The sequence below is a fragment of the Periplaneta americana genome, chromosome 12, assembly GCF_040183065.1.
Source record: "Periplaneta americana isolate PAMFEO1 chromosome 12, P.americana_PAMFEO1_priV1, whole genome shotgun sequence".
In the NCBI taxonomy this organism is placed as follows: Eukaryota; Metazoa; Arthropoda; class Insecta; order Blattodea; family Blattidae; genus Periplaneta; species Periplaneta americana.
Genome location: NC_091128.1, coordinates 164,881,440 through 164,902,052, shown reverse-complemented (window position 1 = coordinate 164,902,052; position 20,613 = coordinate 164,881,440). Strand labels below are relative to the sequence as shown.

The 20,613-nt window shown below is 34.6% G+C and overlaps 1 protein-coding gene across 1 annotated transcript in view; it reads left to right on the top strand.

Annotated features, from left to right (window-relative positions):
• Window positions 1-15,832, top strand: part of LOC138711149 (cytochrome b5-like) — a 32,158-nt gene extending 16,326 nt beyond the window's left edge. Inside the window, exons 2-3 of the mRNA XM_069842499.1 lie at window positions 9,419-9,645; window positions 12,322-15,832. Of these exons, the coding sequence (XP_069698600.1) occupies window positions 9,421-9,645; window positions 12,322-12,507 (411 nt within the window). The 5' untranslated portion in view covers window positions 9,419-9,420 and the 3' untranslated portion in view covers window positions 12,508-15,832. The remainder of the gene's footprint in view (window positions 1-9,418; window positions 9,646-12,321) is intronic.
• The last annotated feature ends 4,781 nt before the right edge of the window (window positions 15,833-20,613 follow it).

Here is a 20,613-nt window from a genome sequence, read left to right as displayed (position 1 = left end):
ACTTGAAACTTTTCGTTGCGATTTAAATTGCAGAACTCTTGATGAAACACAAGTTAAGACTAGTCACAAAACTCAGTGCATTTTTTTATTATTATTTTAATAGGTTATTTTACGACGCTTTATCAACAGCTTAGGTTATTTAGCGTCTGAATGAGATGAAGGTGATAATGCCGGTGAAATGAGTCCGGGGTCCAGCACCGAAAATTACCCAGCATTTGCTCATCTTGGGTTGAGGGAAAACCCCGGAAAAAAACCTCAACCAGATAGCTTGCCCCGACCGGGAATCGAACCCGGGCCACCTGGTTTCGCGGCCAGACGCGCTGACCGTTACTCCACAGGTGTGGACAAACTCAGTGCAGGTTTTGTGGCCTTGAGAAATAAAAACTTAAAAAAAAAAATGTAATCGTGGATGATGTGACTTATCTTTATTTGGAGAATGTAGTCGATATTTTAATTATTACTTATTATATTCCGTCAGAATACGCATCGTTTAATGACATTTCTCTTTTACAGAAAAAATATCTTGTCCAAGAGTCGGAAACCTCTTATCTACAGGGCTACAATAATGTTTCAACAGAACATGAGAAAGCATAATGGAAATAGTGCTGTTTACAGACTATAACAAACAAGGTTATTAGTACACATGCGCAATTCTACAGACTGTTGCTAAGCGACAGGATTCTCCAAGCTTTTTTGCTACTGTCATATTTTACTATCGCACATCCGTGGATATGCAAGAAGCTGATCAGATACTAGCAATGAAGTGAATATGTGGTAATAGAACGGTAAATTCAATTTATATAATTTTGTTGTACATGACATTTGCGAAACCGTCTCTGTACACAAATTAAGCTTATCACTATTTGAGCAATGCGAAAGGACAACTTGATTGGCTGATGTCATTTCTCTCCAAGTTACGTGTTCCAACCGAAGGCGTGGTAAAAATTGTAAACCCAAATATCTCTTAAAATCTACGAAACTTTTCACATATCAATTTACGTTAACACACTTCCTCACATTTAATTTATCAAGTACAATAGATCTGTGAACTAAATTAAGAACTCCCTGTTGAAATTATTCTAGAATACAGGTACGTTACGTGCCGAAACATTGCTATAAATCAAGGCCAACTGTACTGAGAAGTTAATTTCCTTTCATTAGATGATCTTTGTTTTCCTATGGTGCAAGGAAAATTACGAGTTTTTGGTCCAGGGAAAATAATACTTACTTATACTTACTTACTTACTTACTTATTTACTTACTTACTTACTGGCTTTTAAGGAACACGGAGGTTCATTGCCGCCCTCACATAAGCCCGCCATTGGTCCCTATCCTGAGCAAGATTAATCCATTCTCTATCATCATATCCCACCTCCCTCAAATCCATTTAATATTATCTTCCCATCTATGTCTCGGCCTCCCTAAAGGTCTTTTTCCCTCCGGCCTCCCAACTAACACTCTATATGCATTTATGGATTCGCCCATACGTGCTACATGTCCTGCCCATCTCAAACGTCTGGATTTAATGTTTCTAATTATGTCAGGTGAAGAATACAATGAGTGCAGTTCTGTGTTGTGTAACTTTCTCCATTCTCCTGTAACTTCATCCCTCTTAGCCTCAAATATTTTCCTAAGCACTTTATTCTCAAACACCCTTAATCTATGTTAAATAATATTCGTTTTTATTCGTTATCAAACAAATTATTCATTTTAACTTCATATTTTGTAACAGCATCTACTAATCTATCTAGATATCCAGGGATATTTATACACTAAACACTCATCTTTACTGATCTTCACTTGTTTCTCTTCTCCTTTGATTCCAAACTGAATATGAAACACTTTCCTTATATGTATTCTTGAGTTTAACGCTTCCAGTTTTCGAGTTTCTGTGTCATACTTGAATTCTATTGGCAGACAAGGTTGGCAACTCCCCACAAGTGTTCAAAACGAGCACGACAATACTGTTGATAGTGAGACAATGATCTAGATTAAAAGTCTCCACTGTAACAGAAGGTTTTTAATGTATGGAACTGTGACGTCACCTAGCGTCATTTAAATTGGTGAGAGCGAGATGGTATTTGGTGAAATAAGCACGAGATTTCACCATAAAATCACCTGACAATTACCTCAGAGTTTGGAAAACTTTGAAAAAAAACGCAATCAAGTAATAAGCCCAAGCCGGAATCGAACCAACGCCCGGGCGCAGGCAAGGCAGAGACATGCCCCCAGAGGCGCGGCCGGATTCAGGGGCTCGCTATCACGTGAACAGAGGGCCGCCGACCTTAAGATGTTGACGTCAAACGAAGATGATAAGAATTCCAATTCTGATGTGACCCCGTGAATATCTTGACGCGAACTTTCACCTTCATGGAGGAAGGCAGTCTCCTCTGAATAGAAACCGCAAAATTGTATCCTATCCAAGATTTCTGTTTCACGTAATTTGTAAAATTACTTTTTTTGCAATATCTACAATATCATCATTATTAACACTTTTTGTTAGAGGAAGTTGAATTTACAGTAGTCATTTATTTACTGTTTGCCATGGCAACAGGGCTGTAATATTTACTTCAAGTGAACATTACATAAAACATTATTGTATTATTTACCATGAACTGTGACACTTTCCAAGTCGAGAATGCATTCGAGATATAACAGACTTATTCAAATAGTATTTTTAGTAGGTTATTTTACGATGCTGTATCAACATCTCAGGTTATTTAGCGTCTGAATAAGATGAAGATGGTAATGCCGATGAAATGAATCCGGGGTCCAGCATTGAAAGTTACTCAGCATTTGCTCATATTGGGTTGAGGGAAAACCCCTGAAAAACCTCAACCAGGTAACTTACCCCGACCGGGAATCGAACCCGGGCCACCTGGTTTCGCGGCCAGACGCACTAACCGTTACTCCACAGGTGTGGACTATTGAACTAGTGTATTACGATACAGGGTTGGGGAGTGCTTCCACAAAATCGAGGAAATTTTTAAAAATGAGCAGAGCGAGTTTTTCGATTACCGAGATTTTGTAATGTACTTCACAAACGTGTATTGTACAGTTTTTTTGCACCGATAGTATACTTCGAAAATAATATTTTTTTTTTTAATCTTAATATACAGTACGTACGTTACTAGAGATGGTATAAACTGTTCTTTTTAAGAAAGAGTTTCGACTATAACTGTTTCATGAACGAAGCTGTTCCAAAATAACAGTTTCAAAGAAACAGTTTCATAAGAATATGTCAACAACATCAGTGCCAACAGTTTCAACTTCTCATCTGCTTCAGAAACATGTTTCAAAGCCCTTGAATCGCCTTTAAATTAGCTGTTCAGTGTATTATGACGACGAAAGTCATTTTTCGTAGGTTACAGTTAAACAGTACAGTAAATAACTACAATTTGAAGTGAAACGATTTTAGTAAAAATAACGCATATAATCTAGGAGAATTTAATAACGATAAGATCTTAGGCGATAATATTTTTCGCGGTATATTCGTATAGATCAGTTTCTATCTGATGCTTTTCCAATTCACTGCGGGCTAAAGCAGGGAGATGCACTATCACCTTTACTTTTTAACTTCGCTTTAGAATATGCCATTAGGAAAGTTCAGGATAACAGGCAGGGTTTGGAATTGCACGGGTTACATCAGCTTCTTGTCTATGCGGATGACGTGAATACGCTAGGAGAAAATCCACAAACGATTAGGGAAAAAACGGAAATTTTACTTGAAGCAAGTAAAGCGATCGGTTTGGAAGTTAATCCCGAAAAGACGAAGTATATGATTATGTCTCGTGACCAGAATATTGTACGAAATGGAAATATAAAAATTGGAGATTTATCCTTCGAAGGGGTGGAAAAATTCAAATATCTTGGAGCAACAGTAACAAATATAAATGACACTCGGGAGGAAATTAAACGCGGAATAAATATGGGAAATGCCTGTTATTATTCGCTTGAGAAGCTTTTATCATCTAGTCTGCTGTCAAAAAATCTGAAAGTTAGAATTTATATTACCGGTTGTTCTGTATGGTTGTGAAACTTGGACTCTCACTCTGAGAGAGGAACATGGGTTAAGGGTGTTTGAGAATAAGGTGCTTAGAAAAAATATTTGGGGCTAAGAGAGATGAAGTTACAGGATAATGGAGAAAGTTACACAACGCAGAACTGCACGCATTGTATTCTTCACCTGACATAATTAGGAACATTAAATCCAGAAGTTTGCGATGGGCAGGGCATGTAGCACGTATGGGCAAATCCAGGAATGCATATAGATTGTTAGTCGGGAGATCGGAGGGAAAAAGACCTTTAGGGAGGCCGAGACGTAGATGGGAGGATAATATTAAAATGGATTTGAGGGAGGTGGGATATGATGGTAGAGACTGGATTAATCTTGCACAGGATAGGGACCGATGGCGGGCTTATGTGAGGGCGGAAATGAACCTTCGGGTTCCTTAAAAGCCATTTGTAAGTAAGTAAGTAATATTAATATAATTAACACTATGTTTGGGCACCATGAACATATTCTCCATCAATGGGCGGCTAATAATAATAGATTTATTAGGGAATTTCATTCGTACAATTAAATTGAACGGTCCTACATAGGCTACTGTTACACGAAGGCCATGTGGAACCGATACTATATCTACTTTCGATTGGAAGTCGATGAAAGCGCTACACGTGGTCTTTGCAAACAGCAAAGAACAGGAAATAGTTTTTTTTTACCCATCTCTATACGTTACATTATTAACAGTTGACTAAAGGTTAGCAGTGTGGCCAACGTACAAACTTCACCATCAACTTCAATGTGAAGGAATAAAAATGATTCAGGTACCTGTAATATTTCGTGTTTAATTGGAATAATTTTCATTTCTTTTTTTTTTTAAGTGAAGTTTGAGTTGTTTAAATAAAGTTCAGTACATTTCAAATGCAGTAATTCTTTCGTATAATGTATATTAATTAACACTGCCTTTTGCGTATGAATTTTACATTGTTGGATTGTAGCATACATAGAGGGCAGTGGTTTTCATTATAGCTCTAGAGCAGTTATTTGTAATATTTCAACATACTTATCTAGGTTGGTAGCTCTGAATTCAGTAAAATCAACTTTCAATCGTGGCGGCCGTTTGCTGTAACGACGAGAAAAACACACTATAGGGAAAAAAATATAATTTGAAACTTCTTTTGTTCTTTATTGAAATGAGGAAAGTACAATTTGTTCACGTTATTAAGAGTAAAAATTGATTACGTATACTGAGTGAATCACAAATAAAGTAATAATTTCAGGGGATTTTCTTTGAGACATTTCAAACAAAAAAAGTTGAATAAAACTTTGCTCGTTTTTGCTTTCTTTTCGAAATGAACATTGTTATATATGAAACATTTCATACCGCTTTTTGAGAAAGCAATTGGTTTAATTCCCAATATGCCCAGTCAGTTTAAGAGAGCAGTGTATTATGATAATAAATGATTGAAACAATTTTATATTTAGCCTTTAAATGTGCAGAAATTTGATCTGAACAAATTTAACTTTTCAATCTCAAAAGGAATTTTAAAGTATTACACATATTCAGATCCAATTTCAGCACATTTAAAGGACTAAACTAAAATTCTTTCATTCATTTACTATCATAATACATTGCTTTCTTAAACTGATTGAGCATATTCGGAATTAAATCAATGGTTTTCCCAAAACACACTATGAAATATTTCATATTAAACAGTTTTTATCTTTAAAAGGAAGCAAAAACAGATAAAATTGTTTTAAACTTTTTTGTATGAAACATCTCAAAGAATACAGGGTTGTTTCCGATCTCTGATAACGAATTTGAATGACATGTGCGTCAGGAGTCACACGACAGCTGAACTGTGGCGCGAGGTGACAGACCAGTAGTGAGTGATCTCATAGTCAGAGTGCACGGCGACTCACAGCAGAAATTCCCAAGAAAATCGAGCCTTTTTGGGAGGGGCACATAACAACCCTTTCCGATGCCAAGTACAGTTAACCCTTAAATTGACAATGTATCCTATAGGATACAACAGGTTAATAGGCTATATGCTATAATTTTAATAGAACAATAGAAAAAAACTGGTAGGAAAATTAAAATTTCACAATACTATAATATTGTACAACATATAAAAATATGGACATTGCGATAGTTGTTTTCTTTACGGTCCGACAAGGTTTAATAAACTAGTGTGAGAAATGAAGCTTGGCCAAATTAAAGGTTAAGTGAAAATAAAATAAGCTGCAATAAACGAGGTTTCGATATTTTCAAGAAAGGCATCTTGTGTGTACTTAATAAAATTGGTAAAGCTCGAATGGAATTAATTTTTATCATCTCGTGGGGTGCGGCGACTTGTGACTTGCTTGCTTTTTCCACTCTGGAATTAATCCAATCCGAGCTTTGCCTGGCTTATTAGGTACACACAAGATGCCTTTCTTGGAAATAACGAAACCACGTTTTTTTGCAGTCTCCTATGACGTTCACGTAACTGTACTTGGCATCGGAAATAGTTGTTATGTACCCCTCCCAAAAAGGCTCGATTTTCTTAGACATTGCTACTGTGATACACCGTGCACTCTGATTATGAAATCACTCACTACTGGTTTGTCACCTCTCGCCGCAATTCAGCTGTCGGTGTAATTCCTGACGCACATGACGTCATTCAAATTCGTTATGAGAGATCGGAAACAATCCTGTAACCCCCTGAAACTAATGACTTACTCACGGCTCACACTATATATTTTTTTGTATTTCTTTAGCTAATTTAGAGGTTAAAGCGAGACTCAAACGTGGAGCATTCACAATGTTATCTAGAAAATATGCAAGTGAAACCATCTTACTGGTATGGATATCTACTTTTTTAGCATCTCAACTTTTTTCGGGAAAGATTATAACTTAGTTCATATATTTGCTTGGGTTTTTGGGTTGAAAGCGATGCACAAGCAAATATCTACAGCTTCTTCGATACAAATGGCACCCATCCTTAACACTTTTACTCGTATAACTACAGTTTTACTACTATATTACTAGCAAATTTGACTTTTCAACATGTTGTTTACTGGAAGATTAGATATTACTAGTGGCTAGTACAGCAAATGCTGCAAACTAAGTTCATTAGACGTTCAAATAAACATTTTTCAGATTTATTTTCAATGAAGAATACCAGACATTCTGAAAGTTATTTGCTTCGATAATAATGAAACATACTCCCCCTGCCATTTTCCCTACAACAAAATATGCTTGGCAGCGAACACAAATCTAATCGATTAAACCAAATAAATATGAAATTAATTTTGATGTAGTTTAAAGACGCAGCTAAAATAGGAAGCATGACTCAATTACTACCAAGGAAAATTAGAGAATCAGACATATAAATATCTATATCACACTGCCATTAAATATATGAAAAAGACCCACACCACTTATTAATAACTATAAATGTAGGTACTTCATTTTTAATAACAATATTGTTACCTTACGTAAGTTTTATATAGTTTTCAGTAACTTACTCAGTAAATTATAGAAATGAAGATCTCATATAAAATATTCTTTCTCTGCGTCTACTTACTTAAAGCCCCAAAAGGTTTCACTTTCATATATATCAGTATACCATTATGTGTTGCATTAACTATAATAATATTTCATTTTAATGGTAATAATGTCATCAAACATTCTTAAGTTTTGTAGTTCTTAATATCCAATACACAGCTGTACTCGGAAAACTACAGACCAGAGAATCAAACCTGTAAATTATTTTATATACGTTATCAAAAAATTACACAAATGAAGATCGACATATTGGCATTATGATGTGAAAGAATCTGACCCATCTGAACTCTAAGTATGTCAGCAGTCCTGTAGATCATGGCCTTCGTGTAATAGTCTATTGTTTATTGTAGTGTGTGTTTTGTTTCATTCTGAAATGCAATTAATTAGTTCTCAAAACTGACGAAAGATGGATTTTGGAAAATAGGAAAATGATATAGGAAAATTGACATTTCACTGAAAACTACTATTTTTCTGAAAAACTTTGGGTTCCAAGCTTCACAATGAGGGATCATTTATTAAAATCCGTTCAGCCGTTTTCCCATAATTTCCATTACCAGTTCAAATCTATACTAATAATAAATCTGTAGCCGAAATTCTTCTGGTAATTTTCGATTTTCCAAAAATAATTGGTCCTAACATATATAATTAACCACCCTGAAACCGAAAATCGCTTTTTTGAAATTTTTGTTTGTATGCATGTCTGGATGTTTGTTACCTTTTCATGCGATAATGGCTGAACGGATTCGATGAAAATTGGAATATAAATTAAATTCGTTGTAACTTAGATTTTAGGCTATATGGCAGTCAAAATACATTATTTAAAAGGGGGGTTATAAGGGAGTCTGAATTAAATAAATCGAAATATCTCGCTTATTATTGATTTTTGTGAAAAATGTTACATAACAAACGTTTCTTTGAAAATAATTTGCGATAAGTTTTATTCCTTGAAAAATTTTGATAGGACTGATATTTAATGAGATAAATGAGTTTTAAAATTAAAATAACTGCCATCTAAGGCCGTGTAATGAATTAAAAAACAAATGACTTCGTCTATAAGGGGCCTTGGACAGCAACAATCGAAAGCTATGAAAGATAGCCTACAGAGAATGTTTGTGTTTGTATGAAGTAATATCGGATGCTAAATTAACCGATTTGTATTATTAATTATTATTTCACCATTGGAAAGTGTAGTTTCTCTCGATGGACATAATGCTATAATATTATTACAGTAACTTCTGATATAATATAATATAATATAATATGTAATATTATATAATATAATTTAAGTTCTTTGAAGGGTTCAGAACCAAAGTGGGCCAAGCGCCATTTACTGAATACGTAGAAAACAAGGGTTAAAATTAAGTTATTACCATAATTCAATCGAAACCTATAACAAGTAAAATAAAATATACACATTAAATCTAAATGATGTCAATCTTCATTGAACTATGGTTGCATGTAATAAAAATTAAGAAACATGTTAAAGAAATTGTCATTGCACCAAATGAGTGTTTCTGGACCAAAATGATCGCATTTTAATTATTTGGATGCAATTTAAATTAGGTAACATATTAAACGATTTATCCTTCTATCAAACACGAATGTTCCCTGGATCAAACGTCCTATTTTAATTATGTAATTACTTTATATTTATTTCTAACGGGTGCAGCGGAGCGCACGAATACGGCTAGTTATATATATATATATATATATATATATATATATATATATATATATATAGATTGAGAATCGTTAGCAACCCAACCTAGCAACCACGTTACATGCTATTTGAAAAGCCGAACAATCGAAAGTCATTTCCTCTCAACTGACTCGCTACAGCTAGAAGTTTTCTCTTGTGCTTACAGACATGATAAGCAGGAAAGACGCTACCGCGGCGCTGGCCGTCGGACAGAAATCGAGTCTCCTGTCGCTGGCGGGCGACGCCCTGTGCCTTGCCGTGTCAGCTCTGCGGCTCAGCGAGCCCACGCCGCCCACAGTGTCCCTGGACCAGGTGTCTTGGCACGACCACAACGCGGACTGCTGGGTCGTCATCTACGACCGCGTCTACGACATCACAGACTTCTTGAACGAGGTGAGTGCCACTTATAACGTCTAGAAGTAACTGACCTATCTCTTCTTCTCTGCCTTTCAAGTGAGGCATTTAGCATAAATTTCAGGCGTTTCCCTGATTATAGATAACTTCTCAGTTTCCTATGTCCTGTGTGTTCCCTACATTCAGGGCAGTCCGGGAATTTATTGATTGCCCCTTGTATAAGTATCGTACTTCAGTTTTCATAAAATAGTATGTCTGGTTTCCCGGAAACTAAAAATGTTATGAAAACCTAATGCAATAAATGTTTGTCAAAAACTACGGTGATTTAATGTTTGAAGTTTCCGCATAGGCCTAGATCTTAGCGGGAAGGCGATTATCGCAACATTTTATTTATTTTAAATTATTATATTACAGGTTCCATGTTAATATTACAGACGTGGACAAATTATTAGCAAAATTGAAGATTTTTATTCTATATCTTTTACAAAATATGATTCTTCAATTCAGAATACAGTTGACATTTTTGCGTATTTACACATTAAAAAATATGAAGATTTGTATTGTATATTTTCAAAATTTGACTCTTCAATTTGGACTACAGTTGATATTTCCGATATTTCCAAATTATTAGCGAAACTGAAGATTTTTATAATATATTTTTACTAAATTTGACTCTTCAATTTACACTGCACTGACATTTTTGCATATTTACAAGTTACTGGCAAAATTGAAGATTTTTGTTATATATTTTTTTACAAAATTTGACTCTTCAATTTAAACTGCAGTTGATATTTTTACACATTTACAAGTTATTAGCAACATTGAAGATTTTCATTATATATTTTTTTTTCAAAATTTGACTCTTCAATTTAAAATATAGTTGACATTTTTTGCATAGGCCTATTTCTATCTACTGTAATGATAGAAATATGAAAAATTGTCAACTGTAGTCTAAATTGAAAAGTCAAATTTTGAAAACACAATTATCATAAAAATCGTAAATGTTGTTAATAATTTGTCCACGTCTGTATGATATCTTCTTTTTCTCAAAATGAAAACAATAAGCTTCGAGATCTTTTCTATAGTACACGACACTGAAACTTCCAATTTTCATTTTTATAAGTTCCACGATACGGAAACTGTAACAGGTTAGGTTAGATTAGGTTAGTTTGAGGGTAAACAGACACGAAATTGAGACAAAAATTATGTTTCTATTGCTTTAATAGTACATACTTTTCTGTATTAAATACTGAAATATTTTGCTTGTCTGAAGGACCTAAGTGGTCTTTAAAATTTAAATACCATAGCGTCGCGAATTTTTGTGTTATAGAAATTTTCTTGGAATTCAGACAGGCAAACTATCTGACCAGTGTTAGGAAGGCTGTGGCTTACTACTTTCTTATGGATGTGGAGAACATTGAGTTGGGGGTGAAATAGTAGATAAATAGTACTATAACTTTAAACGTCGTTTTCCGTAACTCACATTTTTCAATGCTTATGTACCTTTTTTCTCTGCAACCAAGAGGAGTAAAAATACGATTTTTTTCACACAAGCTTAAAACTGTATTATCTATAATTCCCTGCAACAAAATTTCGATTTGTTAATATTTGTGAGTTTTATACATTACAAAATTTAGAAAAAAAAAATTGATACTTAATATACTCTTTTAAATAATATAAAGTCTAAATAAAGTATTTGGTCGCAGGGAAATATTACTTTAGGCATTGGTAACGCATGTGCAAAGTTTTAGGTTTATTGGTTTAGCAAATTTTTAGAAAAACGTACATAATTTTAATTTTTTTAATGAAGAATTTGAAAAATAAAAATTATTATTCATACAATTCTGAAAAAAAATTAAGGTAAAGAAAACCCTTTTTAAAACGATTATTTCAAATTTCATACATTACAAAATTTAGAAAAAAAAATTTGATACTTAATATACTCTTTTAAATAATATAAAGTCTAAATAAAGTATTTGGTCGCAGGGAAATATAACTTTAGGCATTGGTAACACATGTGCAAAGTTTTAGGTTTATTGGTTTAGCAAATTTTTAGAAAAACGTACATAATTTTAATTTTTTTAATTAAGAATTTGAAAAATAAAAATTATTATTCATAAAATTCTGAAAAAAAAATTAAGGTAAAGAAAACCCTTTTTAAAACGATTATTTCAAATTTCAAGATCATAGGTCCAAAAATGTGAAAGTTACAGGCAATTCAGTAACATAATGTTATTTCTCATCCGTTCCCCCCTTAAGCTTTTGGTATTTCCTTGTACATACGATTTTGTGACAGGTTAGGTTAGGTTAGGTTAGGTTAGGTTAGGTTAGGTTAGGTTAGGTTAGGTTAGGTTAGGTTAGGTTAGGTTAGGTTAGGTTAGGTTAGGTTAGGCTTTTTATATGCCTTGAATATAAGTGAAATGTGCGTTTCGCGTTCATTTTAAGCGTTCTACTTTTTTATTTCACGTGTTAAATAATCATTTTCAGGTTACCTACACTGATGAATTCTTTCCTATTTTTACCTATTTTTTCTAATATGTTTCCAAATCAGCTGGCGTCCTATATGAAATCTTTACATTCAAAACTACCTTCCCTCTGAAAGTTAGGCCATTTTTCCACTTTTTTCGTCAAAAAAAAAATCTTTAGTGCTATAGAAAACTCAGCTTCGAGGCATACAAAATTCTAGTTGATGACTGACCTTTATTTCGTCCACAGCATCCCGGAGGGGAAGAAATCCTGCTGGAGTATGCGGGCCGAGATGCCACGTTGGCATTCCGGGGCATCGGTCACAGTGCGGCCATGCTGGAGGGACTGGAGCGACACCTGGTTGGGGTCCTGCCCCTTTCGGAACGCATCTACAGCAACCCTGGTGGCAAACTCTCGGGCCTTCGGTTGCCTTAGCCCTGTCTCACGCGTCCGGATCCTTTCCTACAAGGAACGACCAGCGAATTAGATGTGAGCAGCGTTGGCAACACTGTTCCACCACGGACGGCTTTAACATGCGGATTGTATCCAGTCCAAAATGAAAAGTATCTTGGATCAGGCTTTTGTACACGTAGTATAGCCACAGTCTACTATATACAGTCGCGAAGCTCAATATGTAGTAAAAATGCAAACATGGGTAGTTGCCCACCACTAGGATCCTACTATCGCCTCATCATCGCAGATCTCTCTCCTAGCAGCCGACAAAATATGTTACACTTTCGTTATCGTGTTCTTTTGGAAAAATTAACACCTTCCTTCCATTATTGAAATATTAAATGCATAAAGTTAATTTATTATTTTAATTAAGTATATTAAATTCTACCATAAACTCGAAGATACCTGCAAAAAATAGGTTAATATTATTTTTGTTTGTGCAAAACGAACTGAAATTTACTATAATAGCTTCACTCATTCAAGATTATAGCGATAATTAATTATGAAACCAATAAATATTAATTTGCATTTCTCTTTACAACAATAATAATGGAAATATGAATTAATGGAGTAACTTACGTGTACCGGTACTTGTAGTGTAGCCTTACGTAGTTAACAAAGTGGGATGAGGTTAAGCAATAATAATCACACCAGAATTGGAAATAAAACGTGATCAATCAATTTTATTGTAACAGACTTTTTCTACGTTTCTAGTAAAGCAACAGATAAAAATAACAACAAAATTAACAGCTATAATTAAAAACATATCCTTTGAAGAAAAAAGTAGGCCTAAGCAATAATAATCCCACCAGAATTGAAAATAAAACGTGATCAATAAATTTCATTAAAACAAACTTAATTTTTATACGTCTTTAGTAAAATAACACATAAAAATAATAACAAAATTAATAGCTACAATTAAAAATATATCCTCTGAAAAACAAAAGTAGACCTAACCTTTATTTCTCTGGAAATTTAGCAGCCTAAGTGACAGAACTTTAACCGGTATCTAATGTCCTTTCGGTTAGACTGAAACATTTCATTGTGAAATTTAAGGATATAATGTATTCTAACAGTCACAAAGAACTTCAAATTAACAGTTTTGTTTCTGCACAGCATTCTTGTGGAAACCCAGGAACCTTTCTGAATCTTTCGGAAATCGGACAAAGGATAACTCTGGCCTCTTTCTCTTACTGTTGCTACAATTTATAGCACTACAAACGTCTCCTCCTTGTCCCATATTATTATTCCAGTTATTATATTTTAGCCATTAACATTTTCATTATAACCAATAACGAACATTTCACAAGCATCAATGTGAAATACGCAACGAGCTAGCACTCGATAGAAATACGACACAGTCCAAAGTCGACCATGGACAGTCTATTGTTTCTAGTTGCTAACCGCTTGGAGCGCTTTATCACGAGATTTGCAAAAAAAAACACCTCAAGCTTCGCGACTGTATATAGTAGACTGTGGTATAGCGATATTTTATTCGTTGTTTGCAAGACCAGAGCTTTGGTTGAGTGCTCTAGAGATGATGTTTGCTGAATTCTGCAGGTCCGAAAACAGCTGCGACAACATTCTTTATTATTATGTATTTATGATTAGATAATTAGTAACATTTTTATCATTTTATTAGTATATCCCAATTCATAATATATTAGTTTAGTTTTTAATTATGGAATTGGAAGATCGGAGACAATCTGTTTACTGATAAAGTAAACAAAATCTGGTTCGTTTTGTAGAGCAGATGAAATGTTTCTAAAAATTAAAGCGTTCGTGTACGCGCTATTGAAAAGTACACAAATTTTTAAAGATTTATAATCAATATTTTAAATAAAATACACGTCTACTATACAGGTCGTTACATAATTCAACTGACAAATTTCTACGACGTAGGTATTTGACTGAAAGCTCAGAAAAAAAAAAATGAGTTGAAAATATCGACTTTTATCGGTAATTTAATGACTCCGTGGAATTGTTAACATCAATATGTTATTCTGCCAGACTGAGTCGAATACATTATGGGATTTTTTTACCATCATCCTTATAGTTACATATGACGTCAAAATTAGCTACTATTTTTATACTTTTATATCTTAAGGGGAGAGGACGGTATTTTTTTTAACTTTTTTCCTATATGGTGTATAAAATTACTTTTTTGTATGTAGAGAGCTCATACCTGTAGCAACTCAACCAAAAATAAATATTTTGAAAAAAAAAATTATTTGGGGGCCCTGATTTGAAAAAAAAAATACCCAATGCAGGATTTTACTAAAACCGATATATCTAAACCATTTTTAAAGATAGATTCATCCCGTTTTTTGCAATGTATTTGCAAAAGCATGCTCTACAAACTGTCTGTAACATAATTTTGGTATTAGTCCCTACGTTTGTAAAATAAATAATTAAAATTTAATAACACTTTTCTCAATTACTTTCTTGCAAACAAACGGATGTAGTTTTAAAATGAAATCAATTAACAAAATTCTGTTACAGAGAAAAGTTTCCTAATATTCTAAACAATATGTGTTCTACATTTCATGCATGTATCTTTAATAGTTCAGAAATTATATCCATTTTTGTCTGGCAATGTAACAAAAAAATGAAGTTACTGTAAACCGATAAAAGGGGGCGAGTGATTTAAAAATCCATTACGCAGGAAGTTCAAAACTGACGTCTCAAATCTGATATGAGCACAAATACCCACAAAATATTATGCTATGCATTCCACACATATCACAGATCATTTTAAAGAATTTTTTTTTTTAATTTACTCGTTTTTCACCAAAAAATACCATCCTCTCCCTTTAAAAACAGTAAGACCAAATGCATTGCTTTCTCAATAATTTTAGCAAAGATTACGTCAGTGTAACACGCTGTAGAATTTTGTCGGTGAAATTTTGTAACGAGCTGTATATTCCGTGACATGAAAACGAAATGTTGATTTTAACTCTGTAAATATTCTTCCACTTCCGAATACTCTCGTCAAATGAGAATTGTCAGGTTTTGATGAGTGATTGTACATCAGAATCTGACGCTCAGTATTATGAATTATCCCATAACTTAATAACAAACTCTATGTTGCTTATCTAAGTAATCACAGTTTGCCATGTACTGTAGTGGGCGCGCAGTTCCATTTTGGTTACGTGTTTGTACTTAACTCAAGAATATTTATTCCCATGTCAGTATTGTAATTGCTAAGTTATGTTGTAGACATAGTTCATGTGAAAGTGTCTAAGAAACATGTATTTTGTTACATTAAATTAATAATTATTATAAAATAAACACAGTTATTTTATCATTTCAATTTCCTCATACCTTCCCCACCATATTTGTCTACATAATAATCATCATCATCATAATCAACAACAGTGAGAAGTCCACCGCGACCGATCCATCATTCGGGAAATGTACAGGGGCTCCGTCATGCTGGAAGAACATGCCCATCCTTGTAGCCAAGGAAACAAAGAACAACTGTTTTTCTACATTCATTATGAACAGTGCTGCACACAAACGACATCAGAAGAGAGACGCGTACTATTCCTATGCATATAGTCAATAGTACGTAGTCATCTGTCGTTCATTCTTACCACTTATAGCTAAGAATTTTTTTGTGTAACATTCAAACAGCTGTATCTCCACGCCCATTGAAAATTGAACACATCTCTATATGAACAATTTTACTCAGAATAATGTATATTACCTCTCCCTAAAATATCTGCTATCCTTGCTGAAGCGTGGTTTTAGGCGTAATAGATCGACTAGACTATTGATCAATTTTTTTTGTATTCGACAGATATTGAAGAAAAAAATGGAAATATAAGGTTATAGTACATCAGTTATTTATAGATTTTAGAAAGGCATTTAACTCGGTTCACAGAGAAGTTTTATATAATATTCTTATTGAATTTGGTATTCCCAAGAAACTATATCGATTAATTAAAATGTGTCTCAGTGAAACGTACAGCAGAGTTCGTACAGGCCAGTTTCTGTTGGATGCTTTTCCAATTCACTGTGGGCTAAAGCAAGGAGATCCACTATCACCTTTACTTATTAACTTCGCTCTAGAATATGTTATTAGGAAAGTCCAGGATTACAGATTGAACGGGTTACATCAGCTGCTTGTCTATGCGGATGACGTGAATATGTTTGGAGAAAATTCACAAACTATTAGGAAAAACACGGAAATTTTACTCGAAGCAAGTAAAGAGATAGGCTTGGAAGTAAATCCCGAAAATACAAAGTATATGATTATGTCTCGTGACCAGAATATTGTACGAAATGGAAATATAAAAATTGGAAATTTATCCTTTAAAGAGGTGGACAAATTCAAATATCTTGAAACAACAGTAACAAATATAAATGACACTCGGGAGGAAATTAAACGCAGAATAAAATGGGAAATGCCTGTTATTATTCGGTTGAGAAGCTTTTGCCATCCAGTCTGCTATGAAAAAAACTGAAAGTTAGAATTTATAAAACAGTTACATTACTGATTGTTTTGTATGGTTGTGAAACTTGGACTCTCCCTTTGAGAGAGGAACAAAGGTTAAGGGTGTTTGAGAATAAGGTGCTTAGGAAAATATTTGGGGCTAAGAGAGATGAAGTTACAGGAGAATGTGAACTTTCTTCCGAGAGAGTAGTGGACGGTGCACAGTGTGCAAAATTTATCATCACACCAACCTATATATATATATATATATATATATATATATATATATATATATATATTAACAATGTTTTGCTCACTGAGGAGCCCAATCTAGGCTGCCCTCAATTCTATGTCACGTATTGTATTTGTATTTCATTTGGAAGTGGTCTTTATAGCGGCAAATGCGTTACTAAAAAAATATAGGGTAAACATTGGTAATTTCGTGATAATTTCATGAAAACTAATTTAAAGTGCAAATGTGTAAATATATCCTTATTCCGATTTTTTCATATAAAAGACGATAACTTGATGTACAAATCTGGAGACATAAAAGATTGGATACGTTCTTGAATATGTGCCAAAAACCACTTTTACAACTTAAGCTGAAAGGTTGGTTATTTCGTGATAACCTTGGTAATTTCGTGATATTGCATTGATAATTTCGTGAGAGGTAGAAGAATTGTGGAAAAATTCATTAAAGTCAAATGAAATTCTCATTTATTGTTACAAGACTTCAAACATAGTAATTCCGTCTAATATTCATAGCAAGAAAACATAGAAATACGTATCAACACATAATAAGAATGAAATCAAAGTAAAAATTGAAATTGAAAAGGGATCTTCTTTGCCCTGAAAGGGTGAACACTTTTATTACGGACTTTACTATAGCCTATATTACTAGAGTAACTCCAAAAGTAATGCATAACATTTGTTTAAAAATTATATTTTTATCCTACAGCTTTGCTATTTTCACAGAATGTAGATACATCCTTAAGGAACAAAATGTCACTTTTCCATCCGTCCCTTTCAACTGCCTTACGTAACCTAGGAACGAGGGCCTGTAGACCAGCACGGTAAAAGTCTGGACCAACACACCTGAGCCACTCTTTAGCAGCGTGCACAAGGGAGTCATCTTCTAACCTCGTTCCGCGAAGGATCCTTCAGTTTACCAAAGAAATGGTAATCGCACCGTGCCAGGTCAGGACTGTAAGGCGGATGTGTCAGTGTTGTCTATCCGAATTTTCTGATCTGGTCTGTGATCTTGTGACTGACATATGGCTGTGCGTTGTCGTGCAATAGCAGAACATCCTGCTTCTCCCGATGTCGTCGAACACGACTCAGTCGAACTTGAAGTTTCTTGAGAGTTGCAACATACCCGTCAGAACTAATGGTGGTTCCGTGTGGCATGATGTCCACAAGCAAGAGTCCTTCTAAATCGAAAAACACAGTAGCCATAACGTTTCCTGCCGAAGGTGTACTTTTGAATTTCTAATTCTTTGGTGAATTTGCATGATGCCACTCCATTGTCTACCTCTGTCTCCGGTCCAAAATGGTGGAGCCATGTTCCATCTTCTGTCACAATTCTTGCAAGTCATCTAGCACTTATCATTGACACTTAGCATTATAACAAATCAAACAGAAGCTACTCTGAACCCATTGCGTCTCCGTTTTCATCTTTGTTATCACATCTTGTCTTCAGATTTCTAAAATTCCTATTGTAATACATTTTATACTATTTTAAAAATTGTAACACTTAATGCTCAACAAAATTTCGCCTCAAACAGCTAAGATTTCTATCAGTAAAGCTAAGCCTATATGGCGACTACATATGTATCTAAAATTCCAAAAACATTTCCTAAAATTTCATGAAGATACAATAAATCTTTGTACCAAATATCATATGCTTACCTTTAGTAATAAGCCTGTAATGTAATTACAAACATCCACAAAATTTGTATGCCTGAGAAGTCGACGCAAACTTGCTCTCTCCAAACATAAAAGCTCACTGAAGCAACTACAATAGTCACACAAAGCGTAGCTGTATGTTTCTGGAAACTGGAAAACATATGCAATCCCTTGGCGGAAATTTGGATCTCGTAACACCATTGGTTAGTTCACAAAAGAGCAAAGAAAAAGTATCACGAAATAACCACTGCCACGAAATTACCAATGTTTACCCTATAGGTTATTAATTTCAAAAGTCAGTTGAAACATTAAACCGCTATAAATATTATAATATTTGAGATGGGGAAAAAACAAAAACACATAACAGTGTTGGGCAAACAACGGGGCTTACAAAACATTGGGAAGATGTCCGCCATTCTCTTGTTCAACGTACAGTATTCTGTCTCCGACACCATGCACAGCATTTTGCAGATGTCTTGGAATATTGGCAATTTCTTGCGAGATGGCATCTTTCAGTTGCAGTAGGGTTGTTGGATGTGTCAGGAAAACTCGTTCTTTAAGGTAATCCCACAACCAAAAGTCGGCCGGATTGAAATCTGGAGATCGCGGAGGCCACATTGTTGGAAAGTGTCTACTGATGACTTTGGTTGGAAAACGAACCTCAATTACACGTGTTAACTCCACAATTAATTTTTAGTAGGTTATTTTGCTATCCTTTACCAACATCTTAGATTATTTAGCGTCTGAATGAGATGAAGGTGATAATGCCGGTGAAATGAGTCCGGGGTCCAGCACCGAAAGCTACCCAGCATTTGCTCATATTGGATTGAGGGAAAACCCCGGAAAAACCTCAACCAGGTAACTTTCCCTGACCGGAAATCAAACCCGGGCCACCTGGTTTCCCGGCCAGGCGCGCTAGCCGTTACTCCACAGGTGTGGACAATAATGGAATAAGACAGACTATTACAGTAAACGGGGAGCGCTACTACAGCATGTTTCAGAACTTCGTCATCCCTAGACTGAGGAATCACGATATGGGAAACATAATCTTCATGCAAGATGGCGCTCCATCCCACATCTTAATCCCTGCAAAACAATTAATTACGCAGATGTTTGGCGATCATGTCAACAGTAGTTACTTTCCAACAATGTGGCCTCCGTGATCTCCGGATTTCAAACCGGCCGACTTTCTTGTTGTGGGGTTACCTTAAAGAACGAGTTTTCCTGACACATCCAACAACCCTACTGCAACTGAAAGATGCCATCTCGCAAGAAATTACCAATATTCCAAGACATTATCTGCAAAATGCTGTGCATGGTGCCGCAGACAGAAAGCTGTACGTTGAACAAGAGACCAGTGGGCATCTTCTCAATGTTTTGTAAGCCCCGTTGTTTGCTCAACACTGTGATGTTTTTTTGTTTTTCCCTATCTCAAATATTATAATATTTATAGCGGGTATAATATTTGAACTGACTTTTGAAATACCCTATATATATATATATATATATATATATATATATATATATATATATATATAAACTCTTATTAATTAGTTGTGTACACACAATACTTCAAGTAGGACACAACTAAAAAACAATAAAAGTGAAACCCAGGTTGAGATAATTTTTCTCAAAAATCACGGCTGGGATTGGTTCGTATCTGCGGCATTCTGTACCGTTATTGGTAGGAAGTAGGGTAACACGAGTGAGATAATCTTGAAATACATACTTACTTACTTACTTAC